Source organism: Salvia miltiorrhiza, chromosome 5 (assembly GCF_028751815.1).
Source record: "Salvia miltiorrhiza cultivar Shanhuang (shh) chromosome 5, IMPLAD_Smil_shh, whole genome shotgun sequence".
Lineage (NCBI taxonomy): Eukaryota > Viridiplantae > Streptophyta > Magnoliopsida > Lamiales > Lamiaceae > Salvia > Salvia miltiorrhiza.
The window spans coordinates 20,431,655-20,444,918 of NC_080391.1; the positions used below are offsets into that span (position 1 = coordinate 20,431,655).

A 13,264-nucleotide genomic window follows, 5' to 3' on the forward strand; every position below is an offset into this window, starting at 1 on the left:
TTGCTCTATCCTTGCCGAAAATGATTTTCCAATCGTCATGATATGGCCAGCTTTTGTAGCGCATATTGCTTGTGTTTTTATTCGTCTACACGAAGATGGAAAACTATAAGATGTAGATCGCATACGAAGGTGTAATTTTTAAATAAAAAAAGCTTACTAACCCTGACAATGTTCTCCCATTGTTCATTGTCGCAATCGATCATGAACGTGCCCTTCGCGTTGAATCCAACTCCACTGAATTTAAGGATGTGTGTGAGTGAGTTATAAGTCTTTTTCCAAGTCGTCACCTTCGAATTGATGTGGGGCATCCCTTTCAAGTCCGAGGTCGGAAATTCTTTCTTGATGGCGTCTTCTAACTTATTCAAATAGCCAGCGCGGAATCCATTGTCGGACTTCCATCCTTGCGCGACTAGCTCTTTCAAGGCAGCAAAGAGTACTTCCTCTTCCCGAACGGACCAACTGCGACGTGTCTTATCCGTTTTGTTGACACGGCCACCCTGCGCGAATCCATTGCTACCTATAGACATATTCACCAGTTGGTTTTGATGTTCAAAATGCAGCACCAAAATGAGAAGATACAGATCTAAAGAAATAAAGAATCACCTACTTAACATTCTAGTATTTCGTTTTTATCTGGCTTGGAATATAGAAATGAACACAACTACTACGTATGTATAACACAAAAATTTCGTTCAGCACATCATTCAACATATGGTTTATTATTGCAGCAAATAAAATAACAAACGCATCATCACCGTTGAGAAGAACTGGTTTAAGATTTGAACTGGCATAATAAGGTATTCATTTTTTCAACAAACCTTAAAAAGTATACTACAAGCGCAACACCAAAATGAAAAGTTATAGATATACTAATGTAAAAAATATCAAAGAGAGCAACATTCAGAAATCAGAGACAATGGAGTATTGAGATAAACATCAATTGGCATTGAGGCGATCATATAGCACAGCAAACATTCAGATCCCACAGTCAAATGGTCAGGTAGATAGTTGTGAGAAGGGAAAGCAAAGATGAACCTTGTGTTGCAGAGCTCATTATCGTTGGAACTAGGGTTTCGCTTTGCTGCCTTCAATGGAGAGAAACGGTTCGTATCCTTTGCAATATTGTGTTGGCGGGCAAGATTTATGTAGGTTTTACATGAACGTGAGTGAAGGGTAGAGAGGGGTTTTCGAAAAGTATTAAGGACAAAAATGTCAATCCTTTTCATAATCCAATCCGTATTATGGGAAACCAAACTAAAGATTGCATAGTCTAGGTGGAATAGCAAACACCAATTAAGCTTATTAATCAAGCTTTATCCACGTTAAATAACCATTAGATAAACTATACTGCCTAATCCCAAAACCAAAACCAAACGCCCCCTTATTTAAAATTTCAATTTTTTATTTGTTTGTTTGTACTTTGATTTTATTCTCTATTTTTCCTTTTTTTTTCAATAGTATGTTTTTTTAATATATTTTTTCTTGCCATCGTTTTTATTTTGGAGTTGCAAACAAATAGCATGCATGCTATTAAAAATTTAATATAATATTTGATCTTCAATATTATTCTGATTTACCATTGTTTGAGAATGATCTATGAGCATATAAAATCAAATCAACATGAATCTTAAGCAACTCTTTAAGAGTTGAGGTTGATTTGTCAAAACAAGAGGTTGCTACTTGTTGGAATATGGAGCCTAATGCCTTTTGGGTTGTTGTATGATCAGCTAATTATGCCCAGTTGATTAGGGTTTAATTATCGCTATTATAAATAGTTGTGTCTCCTCTATATCTTGCATTCGAAAAATATCATAGTAAAAACCTAGCTTGACATCCCCCCAAATGTAGTTACATATCATAACAAACTAGGTAAATAATTCTCGTGTATCCTTCTATTGCTTTCGTTATTTGTGCATATGTTATTTTCTAACAACTGGTATGAAGAGCTCCAAGTTCGGTGGGAGTAATCACGATGGGCGATGGAAATATTCCTATAGAGAAGTTTGATGGTTTAGACTTTGGCTTCTGGAACATGCATATCGAGGATTACTTGTACGGTAAGGATCTGTACAAACCCAACAAGGCAAAACCAGAAAGGATGGATCTGGATTAGTGGGAGTTGTTGGACAGAAAAACGATGAGCGCGATATGTCTATCACTGTCCAAGGTTGTGGCTTATCACACGACTGGAGCAAGGTCGGCGAAGGAGATGTTGAGCATTCTGGAAGAGATGTACGAAAAATCATCGATGGAGGACAAGGTACATTTGATAAGGCATTTATTCACTCTGAAGATGATAGAGGATACACCGGTGCAACATCTAAACGAGTTCAACATGATTGTCTCACAATTGAGGTCGGTTGAGATAAAGTTCAATGACGAACTACTTGCCCTAATTATACCATCTCTGTAAGAGAGTTTGGTCGGAATAGTAACTGTAGTTAGTGCCCAGGAGACTAAACTGCAATATGACTATGTTCGCGATCAGATGATTAGTTAAGAAATTCGTATGAAAGAATTTGGATCTAGTTCAGGGGTCATCATTGAATACGAAGAACAAGGCAAAACGAAGGTGAAGCATAATCAGGGTAGGTCAAATTAACGAGTATGGACATTACAAAACTCAGGGCTTGTTTGATAGCCCATATAAACCTAGATAGCAGTAATCTTGGCTTAACTATTTGTTTAATAGCCCAACTATATTAGCTATCAGTATGATGTTGAGTATGGTGGCCGCAGAAAACTTGTTGTTATACTAGATGGATGTAAAGACAATATTCCTTCGTAGAGATTTGAAGGAAGATTTGTATATAACACAACATGAGGGATTTATAGTCAAAAGAAAGAAAAGGCTTGCGTGTAAGTTAAAGAAGAGCTTGTATAGGTTGAAGCAAGCTCCAAAGCAGTGGTACAAGAAGTTTGACAATTTTATGATTTAGATTGGTTTAACAGATGTCATGCTGACCATTGTTGCTACTTCTAGAGGTTCGACAAAAATTATCATATTACTTAGTTATATTCATTTATTCGTAAATTCTATCGACTTATAAAAAAGACTATTGATTTATTTATTCGTACATTATTTTATTTGTAAATTCTAAACTATTATATCTTGATTGAAGATATCAACTACAAAGTTTTTTCTCTTCGAGGGTAACTAGAAAAGTTTCTTAATGTCAAGATATGCGAACTTTTGTCTGTAAATGGTGAGGTCTAGGGTTTAAACCTCCACCGCTCCCCCTTCCCCAAGTCAAAAAAAAGAAGAAGAAAAGTTTCTTAATAAAAGTAGGCATGTGAAGAAAAATGGCATGAATTTTAATAAAAACTGTTAAAAAGTTATTTGATGGTTGAGTTATGTATAAAAATAGTGTTTAAAGAATTGTAAATGTAAGTTGTTGGTAGGGTCATGTACACAAATATAAAGTAATGAGATTGAGACAATTTTTTTTGGAACACCTCAAAAAAAAAAAAATGGGATAAATTTTTTGAAGACGTGGCAAACCGATGCCATTTTGCACTTATAAACATTCAATTAAAGTTTAAATTATATATTAGGTAAAAAATATTTTCAATTTTAATACTAATATTTAATTAAATTTCCCAATTATAAAAATATTCGGAATAATTATTTAAATTTTGACGTGTGTTCTGGGTATTTTTGAATAAATTGTAAATTAAAATAACTGAAGGGAATATTAAGTGTAGAAATGAGGAGCAAATGATAATAAAAATTGTGTTGAGCCTTAAACCCTGTGCACACACAACACACACACTAGACGAAGGGAAGGAAGGAGAGAGAAAGAAAATGTTGAAGTTCTTGTCGAAGGTGAGGATCGAATTCAACGCGCTGGACCCTCGATTGGCATCGTGCATGGAGTTCCTGGCGCAGTGCAACGCCCGCAAGGCCAAGGAGTCCAACCCCAGCTGCCAGATCCAAGTCAAGCGCCGCACCGACGATTTCCCCCCGCAGATCACCGTCACTTTCGTCAACGGCGTCGAGGAGACCTTCGACGCCACCTCCACCCCCGCCCAGCACATCCGCACCCTCATCCTCGACAAGGGCCGTGTCCTTGAAACCGAGCAGATGTTCCGCGAGGCCGGCGAGAAATGGCCGGTTCTTATCCCCGATCATGAGCTTCACCAACCCTTTACGGGAATTAAGGTTTTTTTCTTTTCTAACTTCTGTTCGGATTTTCCTATGATTTAATATTAGTTGAATGACTAATTTCGTTCAGGCAATTCGTCGAACATGATATGGTGTTTCATGGTTGAACTTGAGTAGATCTTTTTTTTTTTTTATGGAAGAATTCGTTGTTTAATCAGATCAGATGGTTTCGTTTTGTGTCTGTTGAAGTTGATATTGCGTTCCCACTGAATTAGAATTACTGGAAAAATGCTATATAAAGAGAGTAAAAAGTTGTTGGATTAGAGGCTTGAACTATTTGAGAGGATTTCTGTTCTGTTCAAGAAGCTGGCCATTTGATTACTAGAAAACAAAAAGGAAAAAAGAAAAATGATTGCAGGCTTATATTTGAGAATCCAATTGAGCCGAATTTGTTTAATTTTTAAATATAAAAAGGACCGCAGAAATCTACTTGTAATTCAGATGTTAATGTTTGTCTGGTTAAAGAATCTTGGTTCCATCACTAGATCTCAATAACCAGATTTTTCTTGAGAAGTCATTGAGATATATATTTATTTCATAACTAAGTTGAAAAAGACTGATTTCAGATTATTATAGATTGTTTGATTCCTATTGGAGTGTGGAAATTGTGGAGTTTATCCAATAAGTCAATGTTATAGCAAGATAGGATTATAGTCTAACTAAACATAACATTTGTACTTGTGGATTATTGCAGCTCTCTAGCGTTTTTTATTCATTCATTCTTGTGTGCCAACATCATTAACATTAGGTTGAACAAGTGTTGGGCCTCTATGATTGAAAGATTGTGTTTTAAAAGACTTCGATCTTTGACCAATCGTATCTATTTTCGTGATTTCTTTTCAATGTAAACAATATGTATCATCTGAAATGGATTACCACTTAGAGGTAGAGCAGCCGTGCTATTAGGTGTAAGTATGTTGTGTTGAATTTTACTTGACTGTTCAAATATATTATCTCATTGTATCATATGACCTGTTTTCTGGAAGATTTAATGCTCAAACAATTCGTGGAACGATGTCATTTTTCCACATCCTTTGTCAAATGTCAATTTAATTTCACTGAATAGTACTAAGATATGCATCACATTTTCAAATGCATTGGCTTTTCTATTTAGATTCTTTCATCTTTGCCTAGATGCATGTCCAGTATTGCTCTTTCTTGTTCATATAATTAGAACACAACTCGACTGGACCTGTTCACTTGTCTATGCAGATTAGGGCCTCCTACTCTTTAGAGAAATAAGAAACTTGGTTGTCATCTGGTTGCATGGATTCAAATCTAATAAGTTTAATCTATTTCAGGAAATCGTTGGCGGTCTTGTTTTGCTTGATTTGTTATGGTTTTGCATTCTTAAATTTTTAAAATAATTATGATTACTTGTGCAGCCAAAGAAAGCAGAAGACAAGCCGCAGCAATGAATGTTTGAGGATTGGATTAACCACATGGAATTTATTGAGCTGCAATTGCTATGTTGACAGTCATATTTCTAGAGTTAGTGTAAAATTTTTGCTTGTAGCTTTTGAGATATATTTTGGAGATCGGTAAAGGTATCTTTGTGGATCTACAATAATATAGTATGTTGGGTTTTTGTTGCGATTTCAATTAGCAATTAAAAACACTCAAAATCTCCAAGAAACAGTCAAATTACATTATTGCAATTTATTATGAGAATGAAGCAAATTATTTACCAACAGTGAATTTGAAGGCTTCCAACAAGTTCAAGAAGCACTCCAACAAATTATTATACACTCACTCATATTTACAATGTGTGGTGGTTGTTTTTGTGTAGTGATCATCGTTCTTCACGTCTAACTGTGTTTGGATTGGACACCATATCCATCATCATCTTTTCGGGCGAATCTTCCCAATTGGTAAATGTTTTCAAGTCGATCTGCAAGAGATTAGGTTAGCATTAGAACGCCGTGTAAGCTTGACTGCTCAATCAAATACAGTGGAACAATTAGGTTACCTTGCGCCTTTGATCTGTAAAAATCTCTTCTCGCTTCTGATAAGAAGCTTGAACCTCTCGAGCACTTCTCCCGCCTAATCCCCATACCTCTACTTGGAAAACTGAGGCTTCAGTTGGGAGGAATCCCTATCAATGTGCACACACAGATTCAGGTCATCAATCTTTTCCGAATCTATGTACTTTCTACCACAACTATCTTCCAAATTCGGAAGCAAAGACTGCTTACTACTCATATATAAGTCTCTCTCTTCTATAGGATGAAGATTCGAAGTAAGAATATTAATGAAGATTCCACTGTTCAATCTTGTCATGGATGTGATTAGAGAGGGAGGGGAGTGTTATCATTCTTTTAAGCACTAACTAAAATTACGTTCATGCACTCAATAAAACACCACAGGTCTCAGGTGGATTCAGAGTGCATAAAAATGGTGTATTCACCATTTCCTCAACAACCAAGAAAATGCACATGAACTATTCTGTATAAACTGCTATTTCTGGGAGGGGATTGTTGTTTAAAATTCAAATTAAAAATTAGGTCGAGAAAGACTTGGATATACTATTCAGGTAATGCTGAGTGAAAGGTACTAAACTGCTAAGAAAACAACGAAACAGTTCACAAATCAAACAGTTGAAGTTGTATGGTAATACCTGATTGGGGAAAAGGTTGCCATGTTGGTATGTTTTATCAATAGCATGGTGACGTACGGTAACTCTCGCAAAATCATCATCCAAAAATATTCTTTCATTTCCTAAAGTTCCACCAAAACCAATGCCCACTGGTTTGGGTTTAGCCTCATAAGCCCTACCGCGTGAATGACTATAGACAAAGTTTTTCTCCCTTCCTGCCAATTCAGTAAATCTCCTGTTACTATTACTCATCCAAGCAAAAAAAAAAAAAAATCTATATAGCAGAGAATGCCAAACTATCATTGAATAAACACCAAGTTAAATTGACTGACCAGAGGATAAGAACGCATGAAAGACTGGGCTTATAGCATACAGACTGCCAGAAGTTCCATAATAAATATCTTTATTTTCAAATCCCTCATCTGTGAGGGCCCCAATGATCCATGGCCTTGCGTTGCTCTTTTGCTCACATGCAGAAATAAGTATTAACGATGGACCATTGTAGCCCCCGACCCTTGACCAAAAGCGGTTAAGACCTTTGCCATCAACAGAAGACCTGCATGTAATTTTCCAAGTGAGTCTTACTAAGCTACATCTAAAATCAGATAATGCAGTGGCAATGTAAAATTTAGATGAGAAAAACGACAGTTACAATGAGTTTGCGTTTGTCTGTATAGGGTTTTAGGACTTGAAACATAAAAGACAGGCTAGAGTATGATATACGAGAAACAGGTAAACTTATACTGTAAAATACAAGCAGAAACAGTTCAAGAATTTAGTAGAGCAGGAAAAACTGCAAGAAAACAAGTTAAGAACATAGACACAGTCAAGTACTGTAAAAGAGTGGACAAACTGGTAAAGTAGGTTTTCGTCCGTATCATAATCATCGCAGGGCAAGCAGGCTTTAGACAGCTCTTCACATATAGCACCTCTCAAGGAGAGTGAGATCGCCCAAGCCCTTCCAGGAGTCAAAAGCCGAATTTCAGAAATTGCTGAAGAGGAGCTCTCATGAGCAGAAGAGCATGATGGCTCTGATTTCTCCTGCAATTGGTTAGTTTTAAGGTTAGTAGCAGAAACATACTCCCTCCGTCCAAGAAATGAGTACCCATTTGGTAGTGGCATGGGTTTTAAGAAATTGATTAAGTGTGTGTAAGTGGAATAAGGGGCCCACTTTTATTGTAAGTGAGTTGTGTGGGGTACACTTACCAAAAAAGGAAATGGGTGCTCATTTGGTGGACAGACCAAAAAGAAAATATGGGTACTCATTTCGTAGACGGAGGGAGTAATGCAAAAGGCTTGTGAATTTCCATTGATATCATCATCTTCTCAAAAGACAGTTTTACAAGAGACTTGTCCTCATAAAATTGACAAAGACAAAGACATGAATATGGAAAAGAACTATTAACACCTATAGTACTGGGGTAAATAACAACTATCACTAACCTATACAAAACCCCCAAAAGTGCAAACAAACCTATTATTCATGCATGTTTGTCAAGCTTAAATATACCATCTTTCATATCTCTTCTTAGGTATCAATGGATGTCATTTTTGAGATATTGAAGCTGATTATCCTCAAGCTTTACTTTCAATCCCAGTCCCTACGAGTTCCATTCCTATAGGAATCAGAAGTCTCCAGAAACCGTACTGCACTCTAACTTTAAAGTAGTTTATGGTATACGATGTTGGCCAGAACTATTGCCCAAGAAATGGACCAAAGCATCCATCTTAAACTTATACGAAAATCATAAGACTCAAGTAACTGAGTTGTATCTATGCTGTAAATCAGGCCCATAACATTTCTTTTTCTTTCCTTTCTTTGGGGTGGGGAGGTGCATATATCACTACTTTCTTCTTAGTATGAGGGGGTAGGAAGTGATATGGCTTGGAGGAAATCAAAATAAAAAAAATTCTGTCGGATGCACTATTACATCATAGGAACTCTTTAAATCAACGTAATGCATTTTCAGTGAAATCCTAAGAGAACTTGCATGTGAAATTATGTGTAACATCATACATAACAATATGATGAATGGAACGAAGTGTACCACCTCCGGGGCCGTAAGGTAACAGAGTCTTGCATGAACGAATAGTTGAAAGCAATCTGCAAGGTTTGGTACATTCTTCAGTGCCCAAAGATGAATTTTTGCGGCAGGAAGTTGAATATCTAACTCTGACGCAGTGGAGTCCCAAAAATCCAACGCAGCATCTCTGTCACCACACTCCTCAATAGCTGAGAATACCAAATGAGAGATATCTGGAATACTAAATTTCCCTTCACTCTTCCCTGCATTCAGTCTAAACATCCTAGAATCACAGACGAAAATCCAACAGATGCACAAAAGCATATGAACATCACGAGGCAACAACGCCCCACTAATTTTGCAATTATCATCAAACAGCTCAAACTGCAGATCAACTTGAAGCCCGGCTTTGGAACACGCCACAGAAAATACCCGAAGCAAATTATTTAACAATGTGGAAGCAACCGCCCTTCCACAGATATTGGTGTAACCTCTCAGGAACTCTATTTCATTCACTCCATTTTTATCAGCCACAAAAAACAAGTCAACTATTGCAGAACCTAGATGACTAAACAACAGGGGCAATTCCTTGAGCACTGCATCTTGACCAGATTCAACATTCGCACAAGTCAAATCGAAACATTTCTGAGACAAAAAAGGGGAAGACGGAGTAAACAATTAACAGATAAATTTGGCGTAGGAAGAAGATATCCTGATCAAAAGATCAAAGCTTGAGGCAATCAACTAACAAATTTGGGAAACCGAACGCAATATCGAATTTGATTTTGAAAAGAAAAAGAAATACTTAATCCGGTAAGTGGTAACCTAATTCTAGAAACCACGCAATGATTCTAATTTGTGGTTACAATGTTGTTGTTGAATTACCTGCAGAGAAGCAATAGGAATTGATTGAGTTTGGGGATTGGAGAGAAGAGGAAATGATTTCTGGAGAGAAGGGAGGGCTCCAGTTGACGCAGCTAGTGATTGTACTTGGCGTAGCTCCGGTGATACTCCCTGCTCCGTCGATGAAGATTGCCCCATTTTTCTTGATTGCTAAACGATTCTCTCTCTCTCTCTCTCATAATAAACAAGAGTTTCTGGAATTGTGAAGGTGGGGCCAATTTAACTGCCTTTACCGACATACATCCCTAATCATATTTTACCAATATAATTAAATACCAAAAAATGGATTCATATTTATCTCCATCTACATTAGACTACTGCTATAGTGCTATTATATAACAAATCAATTTTTTTTTCAATGTTATTATCAATTTACTCGACTTTAAAACTATATACTAATCTTTTTAAACAGTGTCACTGTATCAAATTCTCAGCATCGGATGGATTCTGATTTCTGCAAGTAAATTCATTTTAAACTAAGATGCACATTTGTATATACACGAACTCCGGCATGCAAAGGTTAAAGTAGGATATTTTTTAAAGAATATTGAAAGTTGGATTTTTTATTTTTTCGTATTTCGAAGATTAGTGATAATCAAGCAAATCGCGTCAAAATTAGGCTATAAATTGATAATGATTGTTTATGCATTATTATTTCATTCAAAAGACCGCAACCTTTTTAGTAGCGCTAGCTATAATTATAATTTTCTTTTTCCAGGATTAATGCATGAACTTTAATCAAAGTATATAATTTAATGTTGATTTTTGAAATGTCCAAATGATAATCTCATCTGTAGCCATGTCACATAAATCATATTGCAACGCGACGATATCGTTGTGTTTATATGGACTAATATAGCATATTCCCATCTACATGCACAAGCACAACTGCCAAAATCTAATTATTAGTAATATTTTTACAATGTCTGAGTGGGAGTGTGCGTAACAATGGTTGTCCAGGTGATTCTTTTACTCCCAGTCGAGGATTGAGGCAAGGGGACCCCCTATCCCCGTTTTTGTTCTTGTTCTGTGCTGAGGAGCTTTCTGGTCTTTTACGCCAGGCGGAGACCCAATCCCTTATCCATGGGGCTCGCCTGTGTCGTACGGCGCCAAGGGTGAGCCATCTCTTGTTCGCGGATGACTGCATCATTTTCGGTCGGGCAAATCTGAGGGAAATTATGGTGGTTAAAGATATTTTGCAAACTTATGAGGGTGCTTTTGGTCAGAAAGTTAGTTTTGAGAAATCTGCCATCTTTTTCAGTAAGGGCATCCCGGAAGAAGAGAGGCTTCTGCTAGCTGCCCAGCTTGGTGTTCCCTGTGTTGCTAAGCATGGTAATTATCTTGGTATTCCGAGTATTGTGGGACGGTCAAAAATTGAGATTTTCCAGTTGTTGGTTGATAGAACAAGGAAAAAGGCCAAGGATTGGAAGAGGAGATTTTTATCAGGTGCCGGCAAATTAGTTCTTATCAAATCCGTTCTGCACTCTATTCCTACGTACCTGATGAGTGTATTTGCTTTGCCGAGTCAGATTTGCCAGAGATTGAACAGTCTAGCTGCGAACTTCTTCTGGGGACAAAAAGATGAAGAAAGACGCATTCATTGGAATAGATGGAGCAAACTGTGCAGACCCAAAGGAAGTGGTGGACTTGGTTTTAGGGATCTTAGGCTTTTTAATCAATCTTTATTGGCGAAACAAGTGTGGCGGATCCTTCTTAATCCGGAGACCATTCTTGCTCGCTCTCTTAAAGCTCGGTATTTTCCAAGGACATACATTTTGCTAGCTAGTAATGCTCATAACCCTTCTTTCATTTGGAATAGCTTATTAGTTGGTCGTGAGTTGTTATTGGAAGGTATTGCGTGGAAAGTAGGCAGTGGGAATCGGATTCGTTTTGGTTGCGACCGGTGACTCCCCTCTAATTCTGGTGGTTTTGTTACTGCCAAGGTCCCAGAAGTTTGGAAAGAAACGAAGCTTACAGATTTTATCTTGGACAACCCTCTCTCATGGGATTTGGATGGTCTTGCTGAGTTCCTGGAACCCGGAGATCTATGGAAATTAACATCCCAGATTGTGCCTTCTTCGAATTGTCCGGATTCTCCCTTTTGGCCTGATGGAAAATTTAACTCCTACACTGTGAAATCTGGCTATCATCTGGCTTGCTCGCTTAGCCAAAGATCAGAGGCTTCTTCTTCTAATCAGGATGAGTCGCTCTGGCATTGGATATGGGGATTAGAAGTGCTACCGAAAATCAAGCTTTTTATGTGGAAATGTCTAGCTGGGGCAATTCCTACCTCTCAGGCGCTTTTATCCCGATCAATTAACATTGATCCCCTTTGTCGTCGCTGTGGTAATGATATTGAAACGCTGGAACACGCTCTGCGAGATTGCCCTTGGGCCTCCTTTATATGGGAGGTCTCGCCCCTTCGTCTCAGCCCGACTCCTGCTAATGGTCAATGCTCGATTGCTGCTTGGTTTGAAATCATCCGTCAGATTCCTCATGGAGAAATTCACAAATCTTTTGCTAATCTGGCTTGGGCGATCTGGCACGCTAGAAACCTCTTGGTTTTTCAAGATAAGGAGATTTCCCACTTTGATTGTCTCTCTGCTTCTCAACGAGTGATTTGGCATAGGCTGGTTTCGGCTCCTAAGGCGGCTCCTCCTCCTGTGGCGGTGGAGTGTAGGCGTGATCATCAAGTGAAGATTTTCTGTGATGCTTCGGTGGTGGAGGGTGTTGGAGTGGGTATTGGTGTGGTTGTGAAAAACAAGGATGGCCTCGTTCTGTGCTGCTGCTATGGTTTCTCGCATGGAGTGTTCACGGTTCTGGAAGGGGAAGCGAAAGCCGTTCATGCTGGACTCCAGTTGTGTAAGGACCGAAACTTCGATGATGCTATTGCTGTGACTGATAGCCAACTGCTCTATTGGCGCTTGGTTAATGGTGAGCTCGATCTTTCCTATCTTGGTGACACTCTGGCGGGGATTCGTCTCTTGGCTGCGGAGCTACGTTTTTGTGCTTTTACTTGGACTCCTCGGGAAGGCAATGCAAATGCCGATTGTTTGGCGAAGTTAGCTAAGTCTAGTCGTTCTGATTTTATTTTTTCTGATGTTCTACCCAACCTTGGGAACCTTTCTTCTTTGTCTTAATGAAGTTCCTTCCCTTTCCCTCCAAAAAAAAAAACATTGATTTTCCAGATAAAATCTTCATTTGTTGCGATGTTTCATTAGCAGAATTTAACACTACACGTCAACAAATTCATCTAATTTTTTTTTTTTTAAGGTAACAAATTCATCTAAATTATCCATGAGAAAAGCTTCAATTAACCCCCTCACCGTTAAAAAAAATGGGTCAAATTAGTCAAGTTTACCATGGATTATTTTTACCGCTTGCACAGACACGAGTGCCTATTCTCTTACACACTCGCATCTTTTCACACACTAACACGTGCTTTTTCATGCACTAAAATTAATGTCTAGATGTGTGAAAATTTCGAATTTGTGAGGTAGTGTGTGTGTGTGAGAAAGTGAAAGAGTCAAACAACCAATAAACGCAAGAGCCATTTTATAAGTCGGAGGGGCCAAT

The 13,264-nt window shown here is 38.0% G+C and overlaps 3 protein-coding genes across 4 annotated transcripts; 2 read left to right on the forward strand and 1 right to left on the reverse strand.

The window, feature by feature from the left end:
* The first annotated feature begins 3,690 nt into the window (after positions 1 to 3,690).
* Positions 3,691 to 5,856, forward strand: LOC130986632 (uncharacterized). Its single transcript, XM_057910092.1, has 2 exons — positions 3,691 to 4,162; positions 5,551 to 5,856. The coding sequence occupies exons 1-2, from the start codon at positions 3,719 to 3,721 to the stop codon at positions 5,581 to 5,583; spliced, it is 477 nt and encodes a 158-aa protein (XP_057766075.1). The 5' UTR covers positions 3,691 to 3,718; the 3' UTR covers positions 5,584 to 5,856.
* Positions 5,768 to 10,061, reverse strand: LOC130986631 (uncharacterized). 2 transcript variants are annotated; one of them, XM_057910090.1, is made up of 7 exons: positions 9,671 to 10,061; positions 8,813 to 9,430; positions 7,615 to 7,802; positions 7,094 to 7,317; positions 6,783 to 6,976; positions 6,135 to 6,260; positions 5,768 to 6,056 (listed from the first exon to the last, which is right to left on the reverse strand). In XM_057910090.1, exons 1-7 carry the CDS (start codon positions 9,824 to 9,826, stop codon positions 5,958 to 5,960), a joined length of 1,605 nt encoding a protein of 534 aa, XP_057766073.1. In that variant the 5' UTR covers positions 9,827 to 10,061; the 3' UTR covers positions 5,768 to 5,957. The 2 variants fall into 2 exon arrangements, with proteins under 2 accessions (XP_057766073.1, XP_057766072.1); XM_057910089.1 differs by having other exon boundaries at positions 8,810 to 9,430.
* Positions 10,062 to 10,636: 575 nt separating this feature from the next.
* On the forward strand, positions 10,637 to 12,828 carry LOC131025631 (uncharacterized). The gene is made up of 3 exons (XM_057955427.1): positions 10,637 to 10,648; positions 10,750 to 11,553; positions 11,632 to 12,828. Exons 1-3 carry the CDS (start codon positions 10,637 to 10,639, stop codon positions 12,826 to 12,828), a joined length of 2,013 nt encoding a protein of 670 aa, XP_057811410.1.
* Positions 12,829 to 13,264: the final 436 nt, after the last annotated feature.

Coding starts and splice junctions, on each gene's coding strand:
- LOC130986632 (XM_057910092.1), top strand. CDS start 3,719: ATGATAATAAAAATTGTGTTGAGCCTTAAACCCTGTGCACACACAACA. Junction 4,163..5,550: donor AACCCTTTACGGGAATTAAG/GTTTTTTTCTTT, acceptor TTACTTGTGCAG/CCAAAGAAAGCAGAAGACAA.
- LOC130986631 (XM_057910089.1), bottom strand. CDS start 9,826: ATGGGGCAATCTTCATCGACGGAGCAGGGAGTATCACCGGAGCTACGC. Junction 7,803..8,809: donor ACCTTACGGCCCCGGAGGTG/GTACACTTCGTT, acceptor AACCAATTGCAG/GAGAAATCAGAGCCATCATG. Junction 6,261..6,782: donor GCAACCTTTTCCCCAATCAG/GTATTACCATAC, acceptor GCACATTGATAG/GGATTCCTCCCAACTGAAGC.
- LOC131025631 (XM_057955427.1), top strand. Junction 11,554..11,631: donor TGGAAGGTATTGCGTGGAAA/GTAGGCAGTGGG, acceptor GTTACTGCCAAG/GTCCCAGAAGTTTGGAAAGA.